The following is a 20,074-nucleotide window of genomic DNA, read 5'->3' on the forward strand; positions in this document are numbered from 1 at the left end:
TGATTAAAAAAATGTATAATAAAACAAAAACCATTTTGTTTATTTTTTGTTAAAATTTGTGCAACATTGATTTAAAAATTACAAATGATTGTTGATATTTAAAATACATAGAATAAATTGTATATAAATTGTATATAAATAAATTTTAAACATAGGATAAATTCAGTATGTTTAGAATTTTATTGCATGTCTACTGTTTTCAATGCAATAAATTTTGATTGAAAAAGTAAAAATTTATAAAAAAAGTTATAGCACTGAATGAAGATTCCTTATTCAATTTATAATTTTCTAAAAATTTGGATTTATTATACATAAGTAATAATGTATATATAATGTATATAATATAACTTGTTAAACTTGAATAATCATCTCTAGAAAAGTGCTGAAAAACAATTTTTCGTTTCCCTAAATTATAATTTATATATTTAATATTATAAATAATCTTATTTAATATTTATTATTTTTTTCTCTATAAACATAGTTATTATACTGAATTATTATTTTTTATTTTTTTATACTTTCTTTTTTTTTCACTAAAGCAATAAAATGTTTTTGATTACCTGAGAAATGGAAAATACAATATATTATATAATGAAGTGATTATAAATTTTTTAAAAAATTTTAAATATTAAAAACTTCTAAATACAAATTTATAATAATAATTTAAAAACTATTCGATATAATATCAATTAAAATAATAAATAATAAAATAATAAAATTATAAAATAAAATAATGAAATAATAAAGTTACAAAAGTTATGAAAGTTACAATAGATGAGAATTTGCACAAAATAATAAATCATATTTTATTTTTTTTTTCAGAAATAAACATATACATCAGAATATCAATTATTTTAAGTAGATTTATTTTAATTGAAAAATAAATATTCAAATAAAATAAAATGATAAAACAAAAAAATTAGATAAAACCAAATTTATTAATATATAAATGAAATGATTAAAAATTAAATAATTTTCAAATATGAATGTTTATTATATAAAAGAATGTAATAAGATAAATACATTACAAAAAAAAATCATTTAATTAATCATTTAATAATATTATTATTATATATTATTAATTAATATTATTAATTAATATTAATATATCATTTATAATATGCTTATTTTAAATATTTATCTTGTATTCGAATAATAATCGATTATTTGAATAATTAAGCTTTGAATAATCGACATTTTATTATAGTTTATTATAATATATAACTTGTTTTATAATAAAACAATAATATTGTATTTATTGTATTTATTATTTGTATTTGTATTTATTATAAATATATATAAATTGTATTTATTTGGTTTCAAATTTTAAGTTAATATATAATAAATATTATTATTCAATGATTATACATTTATATAATATACTTATCTTTAAATGATTTTGAAAAGGATTTATAAAATCAGCCATTTCATTGACAACAAAATCTAACCTAATATGGATTTGATCCCATTACTAATCAGCAATCTATGTTATAATTTACTCTAGATTAACAACAAATTCTATCGAAAAACAATTCTGCGAATTTTATTTATTAAAAGATCAATTATATTTCCTCTTTAATTTTCGTAGAAGTTTCCATCTGGCATTTGCATAATCACCCAACGTTTTATGCGATTTGCAAGTTCATAAGGATTACTGTGTTCGTCTCCACTCTCCATTCGATCGGAATATAGGATTTGGTGTCACATGGCAAAGAAGTAGTCCGCGGCTTCGTGAATTAGTAATCAGGATGTGTGTCTGCAACTGACAAACATATTTTCGTGTACAGACACAAGTGACTATTGAGAGAAAAAAAGAGATAGAAAAAATAAATTGATGGAAAGAATGAAAAGAAGTGACATTGGGAAAGAAAAACGAAAAGGAAGGAAAAAGAGAAGAATACGAAGAGAAGGAAGGAATCGATATGTAAAACACGATGATGAGATGAAAAATTGAAAGAGAAAGTAAAAAGGAGAAACAGAGAAAGTATGTCGAAAAAAGCTAAAATAAGAAATATGAACTAAATAAAAAAAAAATAAAAAAAAAATGAACAGAGATGAGAGGAAATATAATCAATATGTAAAAATCTTCGTATTTCCTAGAAAAAATTTTTATTTATACAAGAACATATTTTTATTTCAAAATAATTAGTATTTATCCATTTTTATTGTTTTATATTAAAAATTATTTTTTGCATTTTACTTATAGAATATTATTAAATATAAAAATATTTCACTAATTTATGATTACAAAAATTTAATCCTAAATTATATGATAATACTTTATATATTATTTTATATATTATTATTTTATATAATACTTTATATATTAAAAAATAATTAAATAATAATAATAATTAAAAAATATATTAATATATTGCGATATAAATGATTTATTTTAATAAAAATTTACAAAAAATGTATGTAAAATTATATTAAAAAAAAGATTCAAAGAATATAATTTTATTACTATAATCGAATTATATTTTTAATTAATCAAATTTTTTAATTTTGTTTATACCATAAATAATTGTTTAAACATAAATAAATAGTTGTACATAATCATAGATATTAATAATAATGAAGCAAAGAACAATGATAAAATAAGAAAAAATTTTCAAAATTTGTATGCAAAGAGTATTATATAGCACATAGAAAGAAAGAGAAGTATTACAAAGAAAGTTAAAACTAGAGGAAGTATAAAACAAAGGAAAAAGAAAGAAAAAGATGGCAAACGTCAATATGCATGGATCGTTCCGCAATATAAGGTTCACACTGGTATTCTTCTTCTCTGTGTTATTCGCTTCACGAATATCATTCATTATTCATCGAATGAGCGAATATAAGTACTACTTTTAATTAATTCACTGAAAATTCAAATTTATATATTAACATGTGATTTTGAAGATGGAAACATATTTTCATGTGTCTATTATTTTTTTCGATTATTATTCTAATTATATAATTTTGTGTAACAACTAATTAAAACTTTTTAAAATAAAATTTAAATCTTTATTTATTTCTATAAATCATTGCAATAATTTTTTTTAAATATTTGCAGAAAATATTATATTAAACAATTTAATTTATCCATTTCTTTTATAAAAAAAACGCATTAATAAATTTTTATAGAATAAATAATTATAAATAAATAAGTAAAATAATTTCATATCGAAAGTTCATAACATTCAATAAAATTTTGTTTTATTAATAATAAATGAAAAATAAATGAAGGAAAATATTTAATAATTAATTAATTAATTAATATTTAATAATAATTTTAATGCAAAAAGAATTTAAAAAATATCTTCAAATTATTCGAAAACTTAATTTTTTCCCACATCTATTATACGTCCTGATTGCTGTTTTAAAAGAATATTAATTTTTGTAATAATTTGTACTACATTTATTATTTATTTGATTTTATATATACCGTAAATTATTATATCAAAACTTATAAACGAATATTTCGAAATTTTTTATTTTAGCCATTTATTTTTTTTTTTTCAATATAAAGAATTAATAATCAAAGAATTGTAAAATCAAAATATAATTGTTAATTTAATAAATTGTTTAATAGATAATTTATATGGATTATATTCATAAATATAATAAATATTTATTTTGTAAATATAATCTATAATAAATATTTCTCGTAATTTGATTTTATTACAATTATTTCTTATCGCTATTAATGAATTTATTATTTTGTTGTCTTTTTCAAATTCTTATTAAAAGTTTTTGTTACTTATTTTAAATCACTTTACGCTGATTACTTTTTTGATGATCTAAATCAATCAATATCACATTTTGTATGAGAACAACAATATTGTCTCACTGCTTATATATATATTTAGATGCATATGCGTAATTAAAAATATTATATATTAATAAAAATATATTATTCAAATATTTATTCAAAAAATTATAATGATTTTGAAAAATTTAATTTAAAATGATATGACTTTGAAAAAATTATTTTATTAAAAAGATTATCTAATTAATATTATATGATATACAATGATATATGATAAAATACGAAAAAATCATTAATTTTAAACAATAATTTTCCTTTTGAATATTTTTATAATATGTATAATATGTATGCCATTGAAAATGACAAAACGTTTGAAATAAATATAAAGTTCCATAAGTTAATAAATTTTTATAGAATAAAAATTATATATCTAAAATAATATATCTTAATCATAATAAAAAAGATTTCTGTTTTATTCAATTGTTTATTCAATAGTTTAAAAATAATTAACTTTATAAAAAAAAATTTTAAAAATATTAAATACAAATAAATAGAGATACATATAATTTTAATTTTTATAACAATTACAAAAACAATAATATTTTTTTATATAAAATCCTTTGAATTATTTAAAATTATTTAAAAATTATAACCAAACATTAAAATTGTCACTAAAAAGTTTTGAGTGTTATTAATTTTATTTTGTCATTAATCGTATTCAATAAAATTTTGAATACGATTTGTAAATAAGGAATTTTCTTTTTATTAGGACAAAAATTCCAACTTTCTATCTTTCTATTATATTCTATCTTTATTTAAGAGATTTTTATTATTTTTAATAATTTCTAGATATTTTATATTCTCAGATATTGCTCTTAAATAATTTAATAATACCTTATATAGTTTAAAAATTATACTATTAATATGTATATAATATATAATATTATTATATAATATATAATATTATTTTTAATTATTATAATATTATAATATAATTATTATTATATTTTTTTAATTATATATAATATTTGCAATCAATATAAAAACTTTGATTTTATTATATATCGTTGTTTGTCTTTTATTATTATATACGCTTGGCATATATTCTAAATATAATAAATCATAAAATAATTATCAATATATATAATTATCATCAATTATAAAAAAATTTTACATATTTATAAATATAAAATATATAATGTAGAATTAATATTAATTTTTCACAAATAAAATATTTTTAAAAATAAATAATATTACATAAATATAATATTTTATATCTTTATTTTTTACTTTATTTTTTAATTTTCATTGTATATATAGTTGATAAACTTCAATTCTATTAAGTAATTGAGTGAATTTTATACTTGTTTCAATATTTTCATAAAGTTAAATTTTTTGTTTTTAGAAATTATTGTATTAACGGCAAAAATAAAATAAAGAATTCATTTTGTTTAAAAAATATTTTGAAACTAAATAAAACTATAAATATATTGTTCTTCTTTAACTATTTTATTTTTTGACAGGTAGTTGTATTTTTTGTATACTTGACACACTGCTAAGTTAAACTTAACCTTTTTTAACAATTATCATCTTTATATAATAGGAATATATATATTATCTTGATATATTAGGAATAATAATGAAATCATTTTTTCAATTTTTGTATTTTAAAAATTAATTTATATTAAAAATTTTTATTTGTAACATATTGTAAAAAAAATAATTTAAACATTTTGACATTTTCATTTAATCTTTATGATCCTTATAACTTATATATTTAAAGAATATATTATAATTATTAAATCCTTATATATATTAAACAATTCTTACATTCCTTTTATTAATTTTATATAAAATGACATTCTTTATGATATATTCAGGTAATCATTTATTATATATCATAAAATAGTAATAATTACATTTATATATTATAATAATTATTAATTTTCATGGTATTTTAATATAAAAATTATTTTGTAGTATTACATATAATATTCATAATTATGATGGGATCTTCATCTGCCACTTTTTCAAATAATAAGGAAAATATAGGCAAATATTTATCTGCTTCTTATAATAATTTTACAAAAGATCTTTATAAAGTGAGTAAATATATATATTTTATATTATAAATTCTTTGATTTATCATTCTTTGATAAATTTTGCACTTTAAAAATTAATTTTTAAGAATAACATTTATGAATAGTTATACAAATTATTTATTAAATAAAATTCATATTATATAAATTTGTATTATAATTAATAAAAAAATTATATAAAATTTAGTCATTATTATTTTAGGAATTAACTTCTACCAATGTAGGAAATATTATTAATTCACCATTAATAATACATATGATATTGTCTCATCTTTCTCATGGTGCAGAATCTACTACTTTAGATGAATTAACTAAAAGTCTTTATCACTATAATAAAAGTTTAATAGAAGAAGAATATAGATCATTAATTATTAAATTAAATGTAAGATTATTAAAATTATGATAATAACAAAAAGAAATGTTTCACAATTAATATCTTCTATATTTATAAGGAATTGTCCATGGTTAAATTATATATTGCAAATGCAATGTATATTCAAGATGGATTTGAAATATTGACAGAATTTTTAACAGTAGGAAAAGATGTTTATCAATCTGAGATTTCAAAAGTAGATTTCAAAAATAATGTAGAAGCATCTCAAAAAATCAATGCTTGGGTTAATGAAAAAACAAATAATAAAATACCTTATTTTGTATCTTCAGGTAAATTACTTTAAAAATAATTATCAATATAGTTATATAATCAATGTTTTCTTTATATAGATAATTTTAATGAGAATACAAAATTAATATTAATAAATGCAATATATTTTAATGGTACTTGGTTAAATATATTTAATATAAGAGATACAAAGGATAGAATATTTCATGTATTGAAAAATCAAACAAAACTTGTACCGACAATGTACAGTAAATCTAAATATACTTATGGTGATATGCCAACATTGCAAGCTAAATTTATTGAAATTCCATACAAGGTATTATCTATATTAAATTGCTACATATATCAAAAATTAAAAAAAAAATATATTTTACAGAATCCAGATGTTGCAATGATAATAATATTACCAAATCAAATAGATGGTCTTTTAAATTTGCAAACTAATTTTTCATTTGAAATGCTTGCAAATACAACTCGATTCTATAATGATATTGAATTATATCTTCCAAAATTTAAAATTGAGTTTACAATGGATTTAAAAAATGCTTTGAATAAGGTATAAATAATAAATAATAAATTTCATTTGTTAATTTTAAAGAAAATTTTAATTTATTTATATTATAAATTTTAGCTTGGTTTAATTACAATGTTTAAACCAAATGCAAATTTTAATCGTATTTCTAATATACCATTAATGGTTGATAAAGTTTTACATAAAGCAATTATAGATATTAATGAAGAAGGTACTGAAGCTGCAGCTACAACAGGTGAATTTAATGAAGAATTTTAAAAAGAAATTAAAGTTTTATGTACATTTTTAATAAAATTAAATTATTTTTTATTAGGTGTTTTTTTAAGACTTCGACGTTGTACATATCCGGAAGAAACGGAAAAATTTATAGTTGATCGGCCCTTTATGTTTATAATTGAATATAAACCAAACAATATACCACTTTTTATTGGGAATGTGCAGGATATAGAAGTTACTTCACAAAGAGATGAATTATAAATTTTTTTTATAACAAGAAATAATCAGTAACTATTAAATTAAAACACATCTTTGTTTTTAATATATATATATATATATATATATATATATATATATATATATTATATATATATAATATATATATATATATATATATATATATATATTATATGTAATATAATTAATGATTAACAATTTAATGATAATATTGTACATATATTATACATAATAAATATACATAATAACATTCATTTTATACAAATAAATCATTACAAAATTTAATTACAAATATAAAATCGCACAAAAAGCACAATAAATCAAAAACAATATAATATAATAAATTATCAATATAATATAAGAATCATTTAGAAATATAATAATACAAATATAATTACAACAATTCATTTAGAAAAATTAATTTTTCAAATAAAACAACCTATTATCAGAAGTTATAGTAATAGAATTACGAAATTATAAATTGTATAAAGAAATTCGCATTAAATAAATTATTTTTTAATATTTTATGATATTTCATTTAAAATATTCCTTAATCTTATTAATTAATTCATTTTTTTTATCAAATATCTTCAAATATAATGTTTTTAAACCAATTCTTAATTGTGAAATAGTTATGTTTTTTATCTGTTAAAAATAAAATTATTATAAATAATTTAAATTTTTTATTTAAATTATATTTAATTAAATTAATTAATTAATTTAATTATATTTAATAATATACCTGTCTCTTTAGTACGAATTCTTTAATCTTTTTTTTAACTTTCTAATGCAGTTAGTTCTATTACTTTGTTTATTTTCTTACATTTTTTCTTTTTTTTTTTGATATATTGTCTTCTGTTTCTTCATTAAATATTTTATTATATTCATCTAATAAATCTTTTATAAGTTTATGAATCTCTTCGGTTTTCGGAACTAAGAAAATTTCTAATATGTTATAAAATATCGTAATATTTACAGATTTATATATATTTATATAAACTTACGTGTATCATCAGGCAATGATTTAAAGTGTTCCAAATCTAGAGCTAAAGTTTCTACTATTTGAAGTTGTATTTGTAATTTAGGATTTGAAAATAATTTTGGATTATATTCGATATTTAATTTTTTCATTATATTTTTTAGAAGTTCAACTCCATTTGATTCAATTGGAGGTTTTTTTTCATTATGGTTATATATAAAATCTGAGAAATATTCGCTAAGATTTCGAACATTTTCTACAATTTAAAATTATAATATATTATAATTTAAAATTTTTTAAAAATAAATTTATTGTATGTGTTTTTCATAATATATTAAATTACATCAATAGATTGATTAATTATTAAAATATTTTAAATATTTAATGAAATTTATATTTTTATTTTAGTAATTTGATATTTCCAAATTTATTTTTTAAATTATCTTTTTATCATTATAAATAAGAAATGTTTAAATTAATAATAATATTATATTATAATTTAAATTAATATTTTAAAAAACAAACCTCTAAATGGCATTTTATATAAATAAAATCCACCATTATTTACATTTGGAATCATAGTATATAAACTTGAAGCAGAATAACTTCTTATTGTTACTGCACATATTATCATTAATTTCTTTGACTCACATTTATTGAGTAATGCACCAAATAATAATTTGTTATCTATAATGAAAAATTATTTTAAATAACTTTAATATTTATAATCTTTTTTAAATATAATGTTTAAATTTAACATGTTTAAACATAAAATAAAGTTACCTTTACGATTACTTTTGCTTGGTATAACAAAATATGGCGTTTCAACATGATATAAAAGATGATAAGAAATATGTTTCATACAAATTAAATCAATGCCTGGTTCTCGCGTCGTACTTAAGGATCTTACTTCTGCTTGTGTAAAATATATTTTTTCCAAACCGAAATTTTGATATTTTCGAATATCCATTTCTAGAACAGGTGATGATGTTCGCTTATTTTCTATATCATCTATCTCTTCCTATGTAATGTAAGCAAAAATATTATATAATTGTAGATTATTATATTATATAAAATAAACAATATATATATATATATATATATAAAAATTATTGAAATACATACTGTCATTATATCATCTTTATCCACTTTAAAATATGTACGTGTAGTTAAAGGAATATTAGTTTGTTTACTTATATTTTCTTTGTGTAAATATTGTGTTTTACTAAAATCAAAATAAAAATAAATTCTATAATTTTTTTCTAGAATTTAAATTAAATAATAAAAAAAATTAAATTAATATATTAATCAATATAGATAAAATTTTATTTCTTACACAGAGAGATTACGAAGTGATACATCTATAGTTACATTTTCTCCAAGTCTCCAAGGTAGTTTTGCCATATTTCTGGAGGGCAATTTTACTTGTTCCACTAAATCTTTTAAAGATGTTCTTTTATAATCATCTACTTCAATTTTTCCAGATAACATTTCTAAATCTTTATAAAACAAATCATGATTCCAATTTTCACCCAAACCAATAACAGATAATTGGACATCTATGTCACTATAACTTGTTGCTTTTACTCTTATTCTATGTTTTTCATTATCATCTATTATTGGAGGATTATCTTGACATGTAAAAAGAATTACTCTTTTCATTGACATAGTAATATGCACAGTCGAGAATGCTCGTGTTGCATACCACAGTACATCATGTAATGGATAAGAAATAGAAGAAGCATTATCTCTATAGTATTCCCATGTTTTTCCTTCATCTATATATAAAATATAATAAAAGACACAAAAAATGATTTAAAAAATTTTAAAATCAATAGAATATAAATTATATTCCTATTAATTTTTCTTGCAATATTTTAATTCTTTTTTATATAATATTATTAAAGATAGCTTTCTTCTATATAGCACCTAATATATAATTCTTACTTTTATAACAAAAATTACTTTGAAATTATTTTAATTTTTTCTTATTTATAATTATTTATAATAAGATATATAATTTATATATAATATATATCAAAAGATTACCTATTTTCATTACATCTTTTAAATCATCCTTTGAGATAAGATTTAATTTCTTAAGAGTTAATATATTTTTTGTTTCATCTGAATCATATTTTTCAGTTCCAAACAAAATTAAACCCATCCAATCTTGTCTATTCCATACTAATTTTTGCTTAAGAATTTCTTTGTATTGCTAAGTTAAAAAAGAAATTAAAATTAATTTTTAATTTTTTTTTTAAAAAACTTTAAATTAATACTTAAATAATATTATAATAAGTATTTAAAAGTATTATTATAAAATAATTAAAAATAATAAACTATAATACCTTTATGCATTGCAAAAAATATGGAATTTCATTTTGTGGATCATTTTTGAACATTGGAGGTGTTGCATCAATTAAAAAAAGTATACCATCTCTGATACCATAAAGATCTTTAGAGTCATCTTCATAATCTTCATTTTCTAAATCTTCTTCGTTAAAAGATGCCATATCTTTGTTTTTACTATTATTATAAATTTTTCTAATATTTTCTAAAAATAATTCATTTTATTTTATATTACTTTTTATTTTAATCATACAAAATTTATAATAAAATTTCCTATAATATAATTTTAGTTATTTTATTATTATATAATGTTTTAATTATATGCTAAAATATTAGTTGTAAATCATGCATATATTTTAAAAATTATTTTCTTTAATGAACTATTATTTCAATTGTTTCATATTATAAATAAAAAATATATCACAGGAAATTTTTTGGGATTATAGTTGCCAGCGATTTTTACTTTATAAAAGAAAATATTATTTCAGTTTCTTATATTTATATATTTTTTTTTTTGTTTAATAGAGATTGTTTATGATTTATTATAATAATGTATTTTTTTTTAATATTAAAATAATTAATTTATCCATTGTTATCAATGTTTTTTTAACTATTCCGTCAAATTGTCGAATATAATCACGGATAAGATATAAAGTAGAAATATTAGTCAATGCATTTTTTGGTCTTATAATTTAATTCTTAGATATCATTATCATTTCAGTCTTATTTTCAGTATTATCAATTCATATAAAATAAAATTAAAAAGAAGTAATGAATATAGAGATTTTTCAAATATTCATCAGAAAAGAAATAAAATGTAAATAAATAAATAAGATAATTAATTATAACAATTAATTATAAAGTATACATTTTTTATTCATAAATTTCAACTTATATTTATATTATATCTATATTTATATATGAAATAAAATATAATAATACGATATCTAATTAATACTTAATTTAATAAAATTTTATATCTTATATACTGAAATATCAATTGTGCAAAAAAATCATGTTGATATATATTTAAATCTTTTATGATTTAAAATAATAAGTTCCGAAACTATATTCATTTTAATCAATAAAATCAATAATTTTACAAATAATTTATTTGATACATTTTTTTCATAAATATTCCATGTATTCATAGATTTTTTCGCTGTATGAATATACATTAGATAAATTTATAGAGAAATTTATAGAGAAATTTGAGTTAAATTATTCATAAATTAAAAAGTTCGTTATTTTTATATTTTTTATTATAATAATTTTTAATACATATTGAAACGATTCATTATATTTTTGTTATATAAAATATTTCATTTTATTTACATAGCAATAAAAATTTCCGAATCATAATAATAAAATAAGTTGCGTGCAAATTTTTTACTAAAAGAAAATAATTATAATTAAAATTTTTTTGAATTATGTATTAGAAATTCTCTTTAATTTTAATTATTTTTAAAATTAAAAATAAATATCTAAATATAAAATTATATATAACATATAAAATAATTCATAACAGATGAATTAGTATGTCTATATCTAATCTGTCACTTTAATATTTTATATTATACAGAAAATATAAAAATCTATGACTTGACTTTTTTTGATGAGTGATTTCATTTCGTAAAATTAATGTTTTTCGATTTTGATATGCAGAGGAAAAACAGGAACACGATATTTGTGGAATATATCCTGAAGAAAAAAATAAATGAAAATTAAAGAATATAAAAACAATTTTTATTAAAAAATTAATTGATTCGTATTAAAACAAATAAGAATATTAATTCAGAGAAAAAACCTTTTCTTTTTAAATATTTTTATTTCGATTCTTTTTTCAAATATTAAGATATTTTTGTAAAATCCAATTTGAAATGGAATGGAAAGCAAATGCAAATAAAAAATTATTATACATTCATATATATATATATTTAAATTAAAAATTCTTAATAATTCACATAAAAATATTATAAAAATATTATAATTTTTCTATTATTTTTAAAATACAAAATAATCGAATATTTTTGAAAAATTATAACAATTAAATTCTTTATTGCCTATAATAAATTTTCTATCTTTTCAATTAAAATAACCGTTGAGTTATTGTTTTGAATTCTATTTTTTATTATATTACTTATATTAAATATTTATTAACAATAAAGATATGTTGCATTTAATACATACACAATTTCAAATTCTATTTATTTATACCAAGTTATCAAATCAATGAGTACATATATAAAAATATAAAATCTAATTCACATGAAATATAAAGGTGGATATTCATTTGTTCATATATTATATTAATGTACAGTAAAATACGTAAATTACAGTAAATTAGATGAGTAAGCTATTATTATTATTAGTCATTTATTAATTTTTATAATAATCATATTAATAATAATATAATATATAATTGAATTTATTGAACAGAAAGTTTCATGTTTTATTATTCAGATTTATTTTTATTGCAGTCATATGTTTTCTGTTTTGATGCGCATATATAATAATGAAAATTATATTAATTATATAATAGAATAATAGAAAATCCATTTTAAATAAGTAGAAATTCACTTTAAAACATAAGTATTACCCATATTTATCAAACAGCGCACCTAGTGGCTATATAAAGTATTATAAACTTCAAATTTTTCGATGTTTAAATTGTAACGACTTATATTTTATTGTTTTCAAAAAATAAGTGAATAATGCATGCAATGTAATTTATATAAGTTTTAATTGTTATAAAAATCGGTATAATCTTTAAATAACAATTTTAATAATAATAATAACAATAATAATAGAAATAGTAATAATAATAATAACAAAAAATGAATGATACACGAAGTGGAAAGAAAGAATTATGTCAACAAATACAAGTATTTGTTCGTATTAGGTGAGTGAATTTCATTTTTATTTCAAGAAATGAGCTATTAAAAGTTAAAAAAAAATAAAAAAATATTATTTTAATAAATAATAATGATACTTGTTAGATAATTATTATAATATATAATAATTATATAAAACTTAATTTTTTTTTACATGTATATTAATTTAATTTATATTTGAGTTAGTATATATTATGTTATGTTATACAATAAAATATTAGTAAAATGTATAAATTACAAAATTTCATATGTTTAAAGATTATAAAATTGACATTGAACCATTAATATTAATATATCAATAATATTAATATATAATATAATACATATATGATATATATCATTGATATAATATGTATTTAATAGAATATTTTTTATGTAAATTCATTTATTTTTTATAATAATTTTAATTTTTTTACTTCTAATTTTTTTTAAAGGCCTATAAATAATTCTGAGAAAAATGATAAATGTACAAATATATTAGAAATTCCTAATGATAAAGAAGTAATAGTTCATGAACGTCCATATGATAAAATTTCTAAAAAATTTAAATTTAATAGTGTATTTGGACCTTCTGCAAAACAGGTATGTTTTGTATTTAATAAATACACATCTATAAATAAAATATAATTTATTTTATATTTTTTAAATAATAGATCAATGTATATAATGTTGTTGTTAATCCATTATTGGAACAAGTTTTGGCTGGATATAATTGTACAGTATTTGCATATGGTCAAACTGGTACAGGAAAAACATTCACAATGGAAGGAATTAATAAAGAACCAAGTTTATATTGGCATAGTGTAAGATATTTTTTATTATAAAGTAATTTATAAGATAAAAAATTAATATTAACAATTTCTCAAATATAATAAAATAATAATTTCAATGAAATAATGAAAAAAATGAAGAAATATATTAAATATATAATATTTTTAAAAATATTCAATAGCAAATTATATATCAATATTTTTAAATATATATTTTTGAACATATAAAAAATAATAAAATTGAACTTATGATTAATATTATTAATTATTATGATTTCAAAATAGTTATCGTATTATTCTTTATTATTTTTAAAATATAATATATTCTGACAATTTTTATTTATATTTTATGTAGTATCATTTAGTCTATTTATTTATAAATATAATTTTTAAAATTACTAAATTTTGAATATCTGTATTTTTATCAAAGAGATCATTTTAGAAATTAAAAAACAAATGATGAAAAAGAAATTTATTAAGTACTATGAATTGCATTATTTTAAAATTTTTGAAAACTTAAAACATTGAAAAAAATTACTATAGTGTTTATAAAAAATATTTTGAAATAATTAATTATATAAGTTTTAAAATAAAAATATAATATATTAGAATGTAAGATGTACAATAAAATATATACATATATAAATAATATATTATATGTATATTATGTATAACAATATAATTATAGGATTCATCTGCTGGTATGATACCACGTTCTTTAAGTCACTTATTTGACAAATTGCAAGCATTGGAAACACAAGAATATACAGTTAGAGTTAGTTTTCTTGAACTCTATAATGAAGATATATTTGATCTTCTATCAAATAATCATGATGCATCTAAATTAAGGTAAATAATATATATTTTTTAAATATATATTATATATAAAATGACATTAATTATTTTATTAATTTTTGTTATTTATCTAAATTTTAATAAATGAATATATTATATTTATTCTTATTATATTCTATATTTATATTTATAAATTTTAATAAACAAATCTAATATAATATCAATTAACTAGACTATATGAAGATGCATCAAAAAAAGGTGCAGTAATTGTACATGGATTAGAAGAAGTAACAATACATAATACAAGTGAAGTTTATAAAATTCTCAAGAAGGGATCAGACAAAAGACAAACAGCTGCAACATTTATGAATACTCAATCTAGGTTATTATTTATTTATTGAAGTTAATTTTTAAGTATAAGAAATATTTATAAATTTGTATCTATATAAATATTGATAAAAAACATTTAGTTAAATACGATCTTTGATCGCCAGTATTTGAAAATAAATAAAATTACTCAATATTTAACATGTTGATAAATATGCGAGGAAAAATAAAGAAAATTTGTTTTATGCTCAGAATATATTTTATATTGATAAAGTAATTCATATATGTATTAATAATGTATATTCTTATATTTTTATATTGTCTATATGTATATTCTTTATATTTTGTCTTATATTTTAAGTTGTAAATATCATTTGAGAAATAATTCATTTTTAATTGATACATCATATCTAATTTGTTTTATTTAATTTTTTCTCGTATCTTTCATATTTTATTAACTATTTAAGATGTTGTATATGCATATATATATGTATATTTAAGATTTTGTAAATGCTATATTATATAATTTTATATTTTGAAGTAGTTTTAACAAATGAAATTTTTGATTATAGTCGATCTCATACAATATTTTCAATTACTGTACATATGAAAGAAAGTACTATAGATGGTGAAGAAATCTTGAAAACAGGAAAACTAAATTTGGTTGATTTGGCGGGAAGTGAAAATGTAGGAAGATCTGGCTCTGTTGATAAAAGAGCAAGAGAAGCTGGTAATATTAACCAATCTTTATTAACTCTTGGTAGAGTTATTACAGCTCTTGTTGAAAGAGCACCACATATACCTTATCGGTAATAAAAATAAATATTTTGTCTCTTTCATAAGATTAATTGTATATTATTACGTTTCATATATTATATTATTCAGAGAATCTAAACTTACAAGATTATTACAAGAATCATTAGGTGGTCGTACAAAAACATCAATTATTGCAACTGTATCTCCTGCTAATATTAATCTTGAAGAAACATTATCAACTCTAGATTATGCACATCGTGCAAAAAATATTACTAATCGACCAGAAATTAATCAAAAACTTTCAAAACGAGAATTTTTGAAACAATATACAGAAGAAATAGAAAAGTTGCGAAGAGATTTATTAGCTACACGTGAAAGAAATGGTGTTTATCTTGCAGATGATAATTTTAAAGAAATGCAAACATTAATTTCACAACAGAATAAGGAAATAGAAGAAAAAATTAATCATATAAAAGCACTTGAAAAAACTATGCAAGATAAAGAGGTATTACATTTTTATTAATAAATAAAATTTTATTCATTTTATTGTATGACTGCTATTTATAAGTGCTATTTTTAATGCATTATTTATTTTTTTTTTTTTAGAAAATATTTAATGAACTTGAATCACAAAATATTGCTCAAATGAAAGAATTGGATGAAATTAAAACTAAATTAAATAATGCTACTGATGCTTTACAGTCAACATATAATCGATTAAAATTAACAATACAAGAACGAGATGAACAAAAATATTTAACAGAAAAATATATGAATACAGAGCAATCTTTATTAAATCAAGCTCAGACTTTAGTAAACGTTGTAGATACTGCAATAACAGATTCTTATAGATTACATGATAAAATTGAACGGAAAAGGTTTGAATATTATATTTATATTTTTTAAGATATGTAATTTTTTCATACATAATAGGATTTTCGTATGTATTTAAGTGAATTTAATATTTGAAAAATTTGCATTCAAATATATATATATATATAATCTATCTATAAATCTAATCCTATAAATTTGATGCTAGTTATGGTAAAACTAATAACTAACTAAATATACTAAAACCAACTCATATAATAAATAAAATATTATCATAAGTAAATATAAATATGTATGTATATACATAATAGAGTTTGCTCCTATTCGAATTTTGCGAAAATCTTAAAATTAAATTTATAAATGATTTTATTCTATTTTTAAAAATATAAAAAATTTATCATAGAAAAAATACTTTATATCTTATATCCACATTACAATAAATTTTTGATTTTGATGGTTGATTTTTAGCGAAATAGAACGAAAATTTGAAGTCCTTGGTGAAGGTTTAAAAAATAATGTTTCTGATTGTTTACAAAATATTAAAAAAGATGTATTTTCATATGGTGAAAAATTGAAGGAACTTTTTACATCAATGAAAAATGATCTTGGTAATAAAACTTTTTCACAGAAATTCATATTTTTCTTTATTAATTTTTATTTTTTTTGTGTATGTGTTTTTATTTATAGAAACTTCTATTAAATATGAGAGAATTGACACAGCAACAAATATTCCAAATCAATCTGATACTAATAATTTAAAAAAAAATATAGATGAATCTGTAAGTAATGTATTATATCTTATACTTTTTTTTATTTTTAATTATAAAAATTTATTATATATATGTATCTTTTTATATCTATTTATATCTATTTATATATTTTTTTTCTTTTTTATTTTAGTATTCAAATTACCAAAATTGGATACAAAATGAAATGAAAAATACGACAAATACGCTTGAATCTGAACATGAATTAATGAGAATAATTTCTCTAAAATTGGCTCAAGACATTGACAAAATGATAGAAAATGAAATAGCTAAAAACTTACAAATTATAAGAAATAATATATCTGAAAAATTAAAACAAACTTCAATTTGTTTAAAAGAAATGATAGATTCAATTTGTACAGAAGAATTAAAGAGTTATAATCATATAAATAAAAATGTTAAAAATATTATAGAAAATATAGAAATACTTCGTAAAAAGCAAGAATTTAGTCAGAAGCAACAATCATTTATAAAAGTATAAAGAATATAATTTTATACTATTATGTGATTTTGATTATTAAATTATATTATATTATATGATAAATGGATAAATGAATATATTAATTTATATTAATTTTTAGATGCTGAAAAATATATTTTCGCAATTCAACGAGTTAAATAAAAGTCAGGAAAAGTATTATTGTATTGCAATTAATAATTGTGATTATGTTAATAAAATTTGTAATGAAATTGGTGATCAAGCAACAACTAATTCTAATATGAATACTAAAATGATGAATGATTTGATAGATCATATAGAAAATGATATAGAGAAAATTGAAAGTAATATTATTGTTGAAACAAAAAAGGTAATATCATATTTATATATATAGTTATAATTTTTATTTTAATAAATTAAAAGTTGAATCTTTTTATTGCTTTTAATATAAAATATATTAATAAGTTCAATTTTGTATTTTATTTTATTAAATAGAATGAAGAAATTGCAAATAGAATTACAACACAAGGAAAAGATTTAATAAATGAATTAAAATCAAATGTAAATGAAAATTGTAATATATTGAAAGAACACAACAATATTATGGAATGCAATATTAAAGAAACACAACTGAAAATGGATGTAGATAAGAATATAGCTTTTTCGTTAATTGATGTAAATTTATATAAAGTTTTAAATTTGATTTAATGAAATATTAAATATTAAATAAATAGAACGTTATATTTTTAGGATGCGTACAAGATAATTTCAGATGTAAATAAAAATCATGCAGAATTTGTGAGAGATAAAAGTATTAAAATTTCTGATATTTCTCAAGAGATATCTATAAAATTAGAAAATCAAATAATGGACTCTTGTATAGAAAATAATAACTTTGTGGAACAATTACAAATGACAGATGATGAAATCAATAAATTTTTTGATAAAGATGTACAACGTGATATTTCAACAGGTCTATTATTATTTTATTATTATTATTATTTAAAAAAAGAAAAAATATAAATATATTCAAATTATTCTTTATTTTATAAATTTTATTTTTAGGATTAACACCTGCTAGAAAAACCTTTTCTTATCCTCGTCAGTTTGTAGCAACATCACCACATGAAAAAATTCTTAAAAGATTTAGAGAAACTACAAAAATTTTTGAAACAACACAAGATGATGTAAGTAATGATTTATATATACAAAATAACATAATATATTTTTAATATTATCTTATACATTATATATATTTCTATTACATTTTTTATATATTAAGTATACACAAGAAGATATATCTATGAATGATGAAACAATATTAAAACAAATTGCAAATTCAACTGCATTATCTGATGTAACATTTGTATCTTCTGGAGCTGATAATACAACAATTAGTAAGCAAACTGCAGATTCAACTATATTATCTGATGTAACATTTGTATCTTCTGCAGCTGATGATGTAACATTTACTGCACCTATTTTTAATAATGATGATTTATCAAAGCATACTAGCTCTTCTGATTCTATAGATTCTCATATTGAAAATGTTATACATAATATAATATAATGTTATATATTAAATATTCAATTTCATATTTAGTCTGAATGAACATTTAATGCAAAGGTAAAAATTATAATTTTTATTTATTTTTTATTTTCATAAAATATTTATAATATGTATAATATATTATTGTTTATAAT

At 17.7% G+C, this 20,074-nt stretch overlaps 3 protein-coding genes across 4 annotated transcripts; 2 read left to right on the top strand and 1 right to left on the bottom strand.

Annotated features, from left to right (window-relative positions):
• The first annotated feature begins 5,330 nt into the window (after nucleotides 1-5,330).
• Nucleotides 5,331-7,982, top strand: LOC108000114 (leukocyte elastase inhibitor). Its single transcript, XM_062081570.1, has 8 exons — nucleotides 5,331-5,634; nucleotides 5,735-5,856; nucleotides 6,056-6,235; nucleotides 6,306-6,516; nucleotides 6,577-6,791; nucleotides 6,852-7,031; nucleotides 7,107-7,242; nucleotides 7,321-7,982. Exons 1-8 carry the CDS (start codon nucleotides 5,610-5,612, stop codon nucleotides 7,482-7,484), a joined length of 1,233 nt encoding a protein of 410 aa, XP_061937554.1. The 5' UTR covers nucleotides 5,331-5,609; the 3' UTR covers nucleotides 7,485-7,982.
• Nucleotides 7,659-11,566, bottom strand: LOC108000105 (X-ray repair cross-complementing protein 6). Of its 2 annotated transcripts, XR_009831847.1 has the most exons (10): nucleotides 11,255-11,566; nucleotides 10,791-10,996; nucleotides 10,489-10,657; nucleotides 9,776-10,217; nucleotides 9,565-9,664; nucleotides 9,223-9,460; nucleotides 8,965-9,126; nucleotides 8,465-8,695; nucleotides 8,203-8,393; nucleotides 7,659-8,105 (listed from the first exon to the last, which is right to left on the bottom strand). XR_009831847.1 is itself a non-coding variant. In XM_062081569.1 (9 exons), the coding sequence occupies exons 2-9, from the start codon at nucleotides 10,953-10,955 to the stop codon at nucleotides 8,272-8,274; spliced, it is 1,629 nt and encodes a 542-aa protein (XP_061937553.1). In that variant the 5' UTR covers nucleotides 10,956-10,996; nucleotides 11,255-11,566; the 3' UTR covers nucleotides 8,200-8,271. The 2 variants fall into 2 exon arrangements, 1 of the variants encoding a protein (XP_061937553.1); XM_062081569.1 differs by lacking the exon at nucleotides 7,659-8,105 and having other exon boundaries at nucleotides 8,200-8,393.
• A 1,863-nt stretch (nucleotides 11,567-13,429) lies between these two features.
• Nucleotides 13,430-19,997, top strand: LOC108000106 (kinesin-like protein Klp61F). Its single transcript, XM_017060285.3, has 16 exons — nucleotides 13,430-13,693; nucleotides 14,120-14,267; nucleotides 14,339-14,488; nucleotides 15,144-15,304; nucleotides 15,483-15,632; nucleotides 16,150-16,386; nucleotides 16,463-16,838; nucleotides 16,940-17,211; nucleotides 17,633-17,772; nucleotides 17,852-17,943; nucleotides 18,065-18,406; nucleotides 18,513-18,740; nucleotides 18,866-19,045; nucleotides 19,121-19,343; nucleotides 19,436-19,557; nucleotides 19,653-19,997. Exons 1-16 carry the CDS (start codon nucleotides 13,629-13,631, stop codon nucleotides 19,938-19,940), a joined length of 3,174 nt encoding a protein of 1,057 aa, XP_016915774.2. The 5' UTR covers nucleotides 13,430-13,628; the 3' UTR covers nucleotides 19,941-19,997.
• The last annotated feature ends 77 nt before the right edge of the window (nucleotides 19,998-20,074 follow it).

Source organism: Apis cerana, linkage group LG11 (genome assembly GCF_029169275.1).
Source record: "Apis cerana isolate GH-2021 linkage group LG11, AcerK_1.0, whole genome shotgun sequence".
NCBI classification, from domain to species: Eukaryota; Metazoa; Arthropoda; class Insecta; order Hymenoptera; family Apidae; genus Apis; species Apis cerana.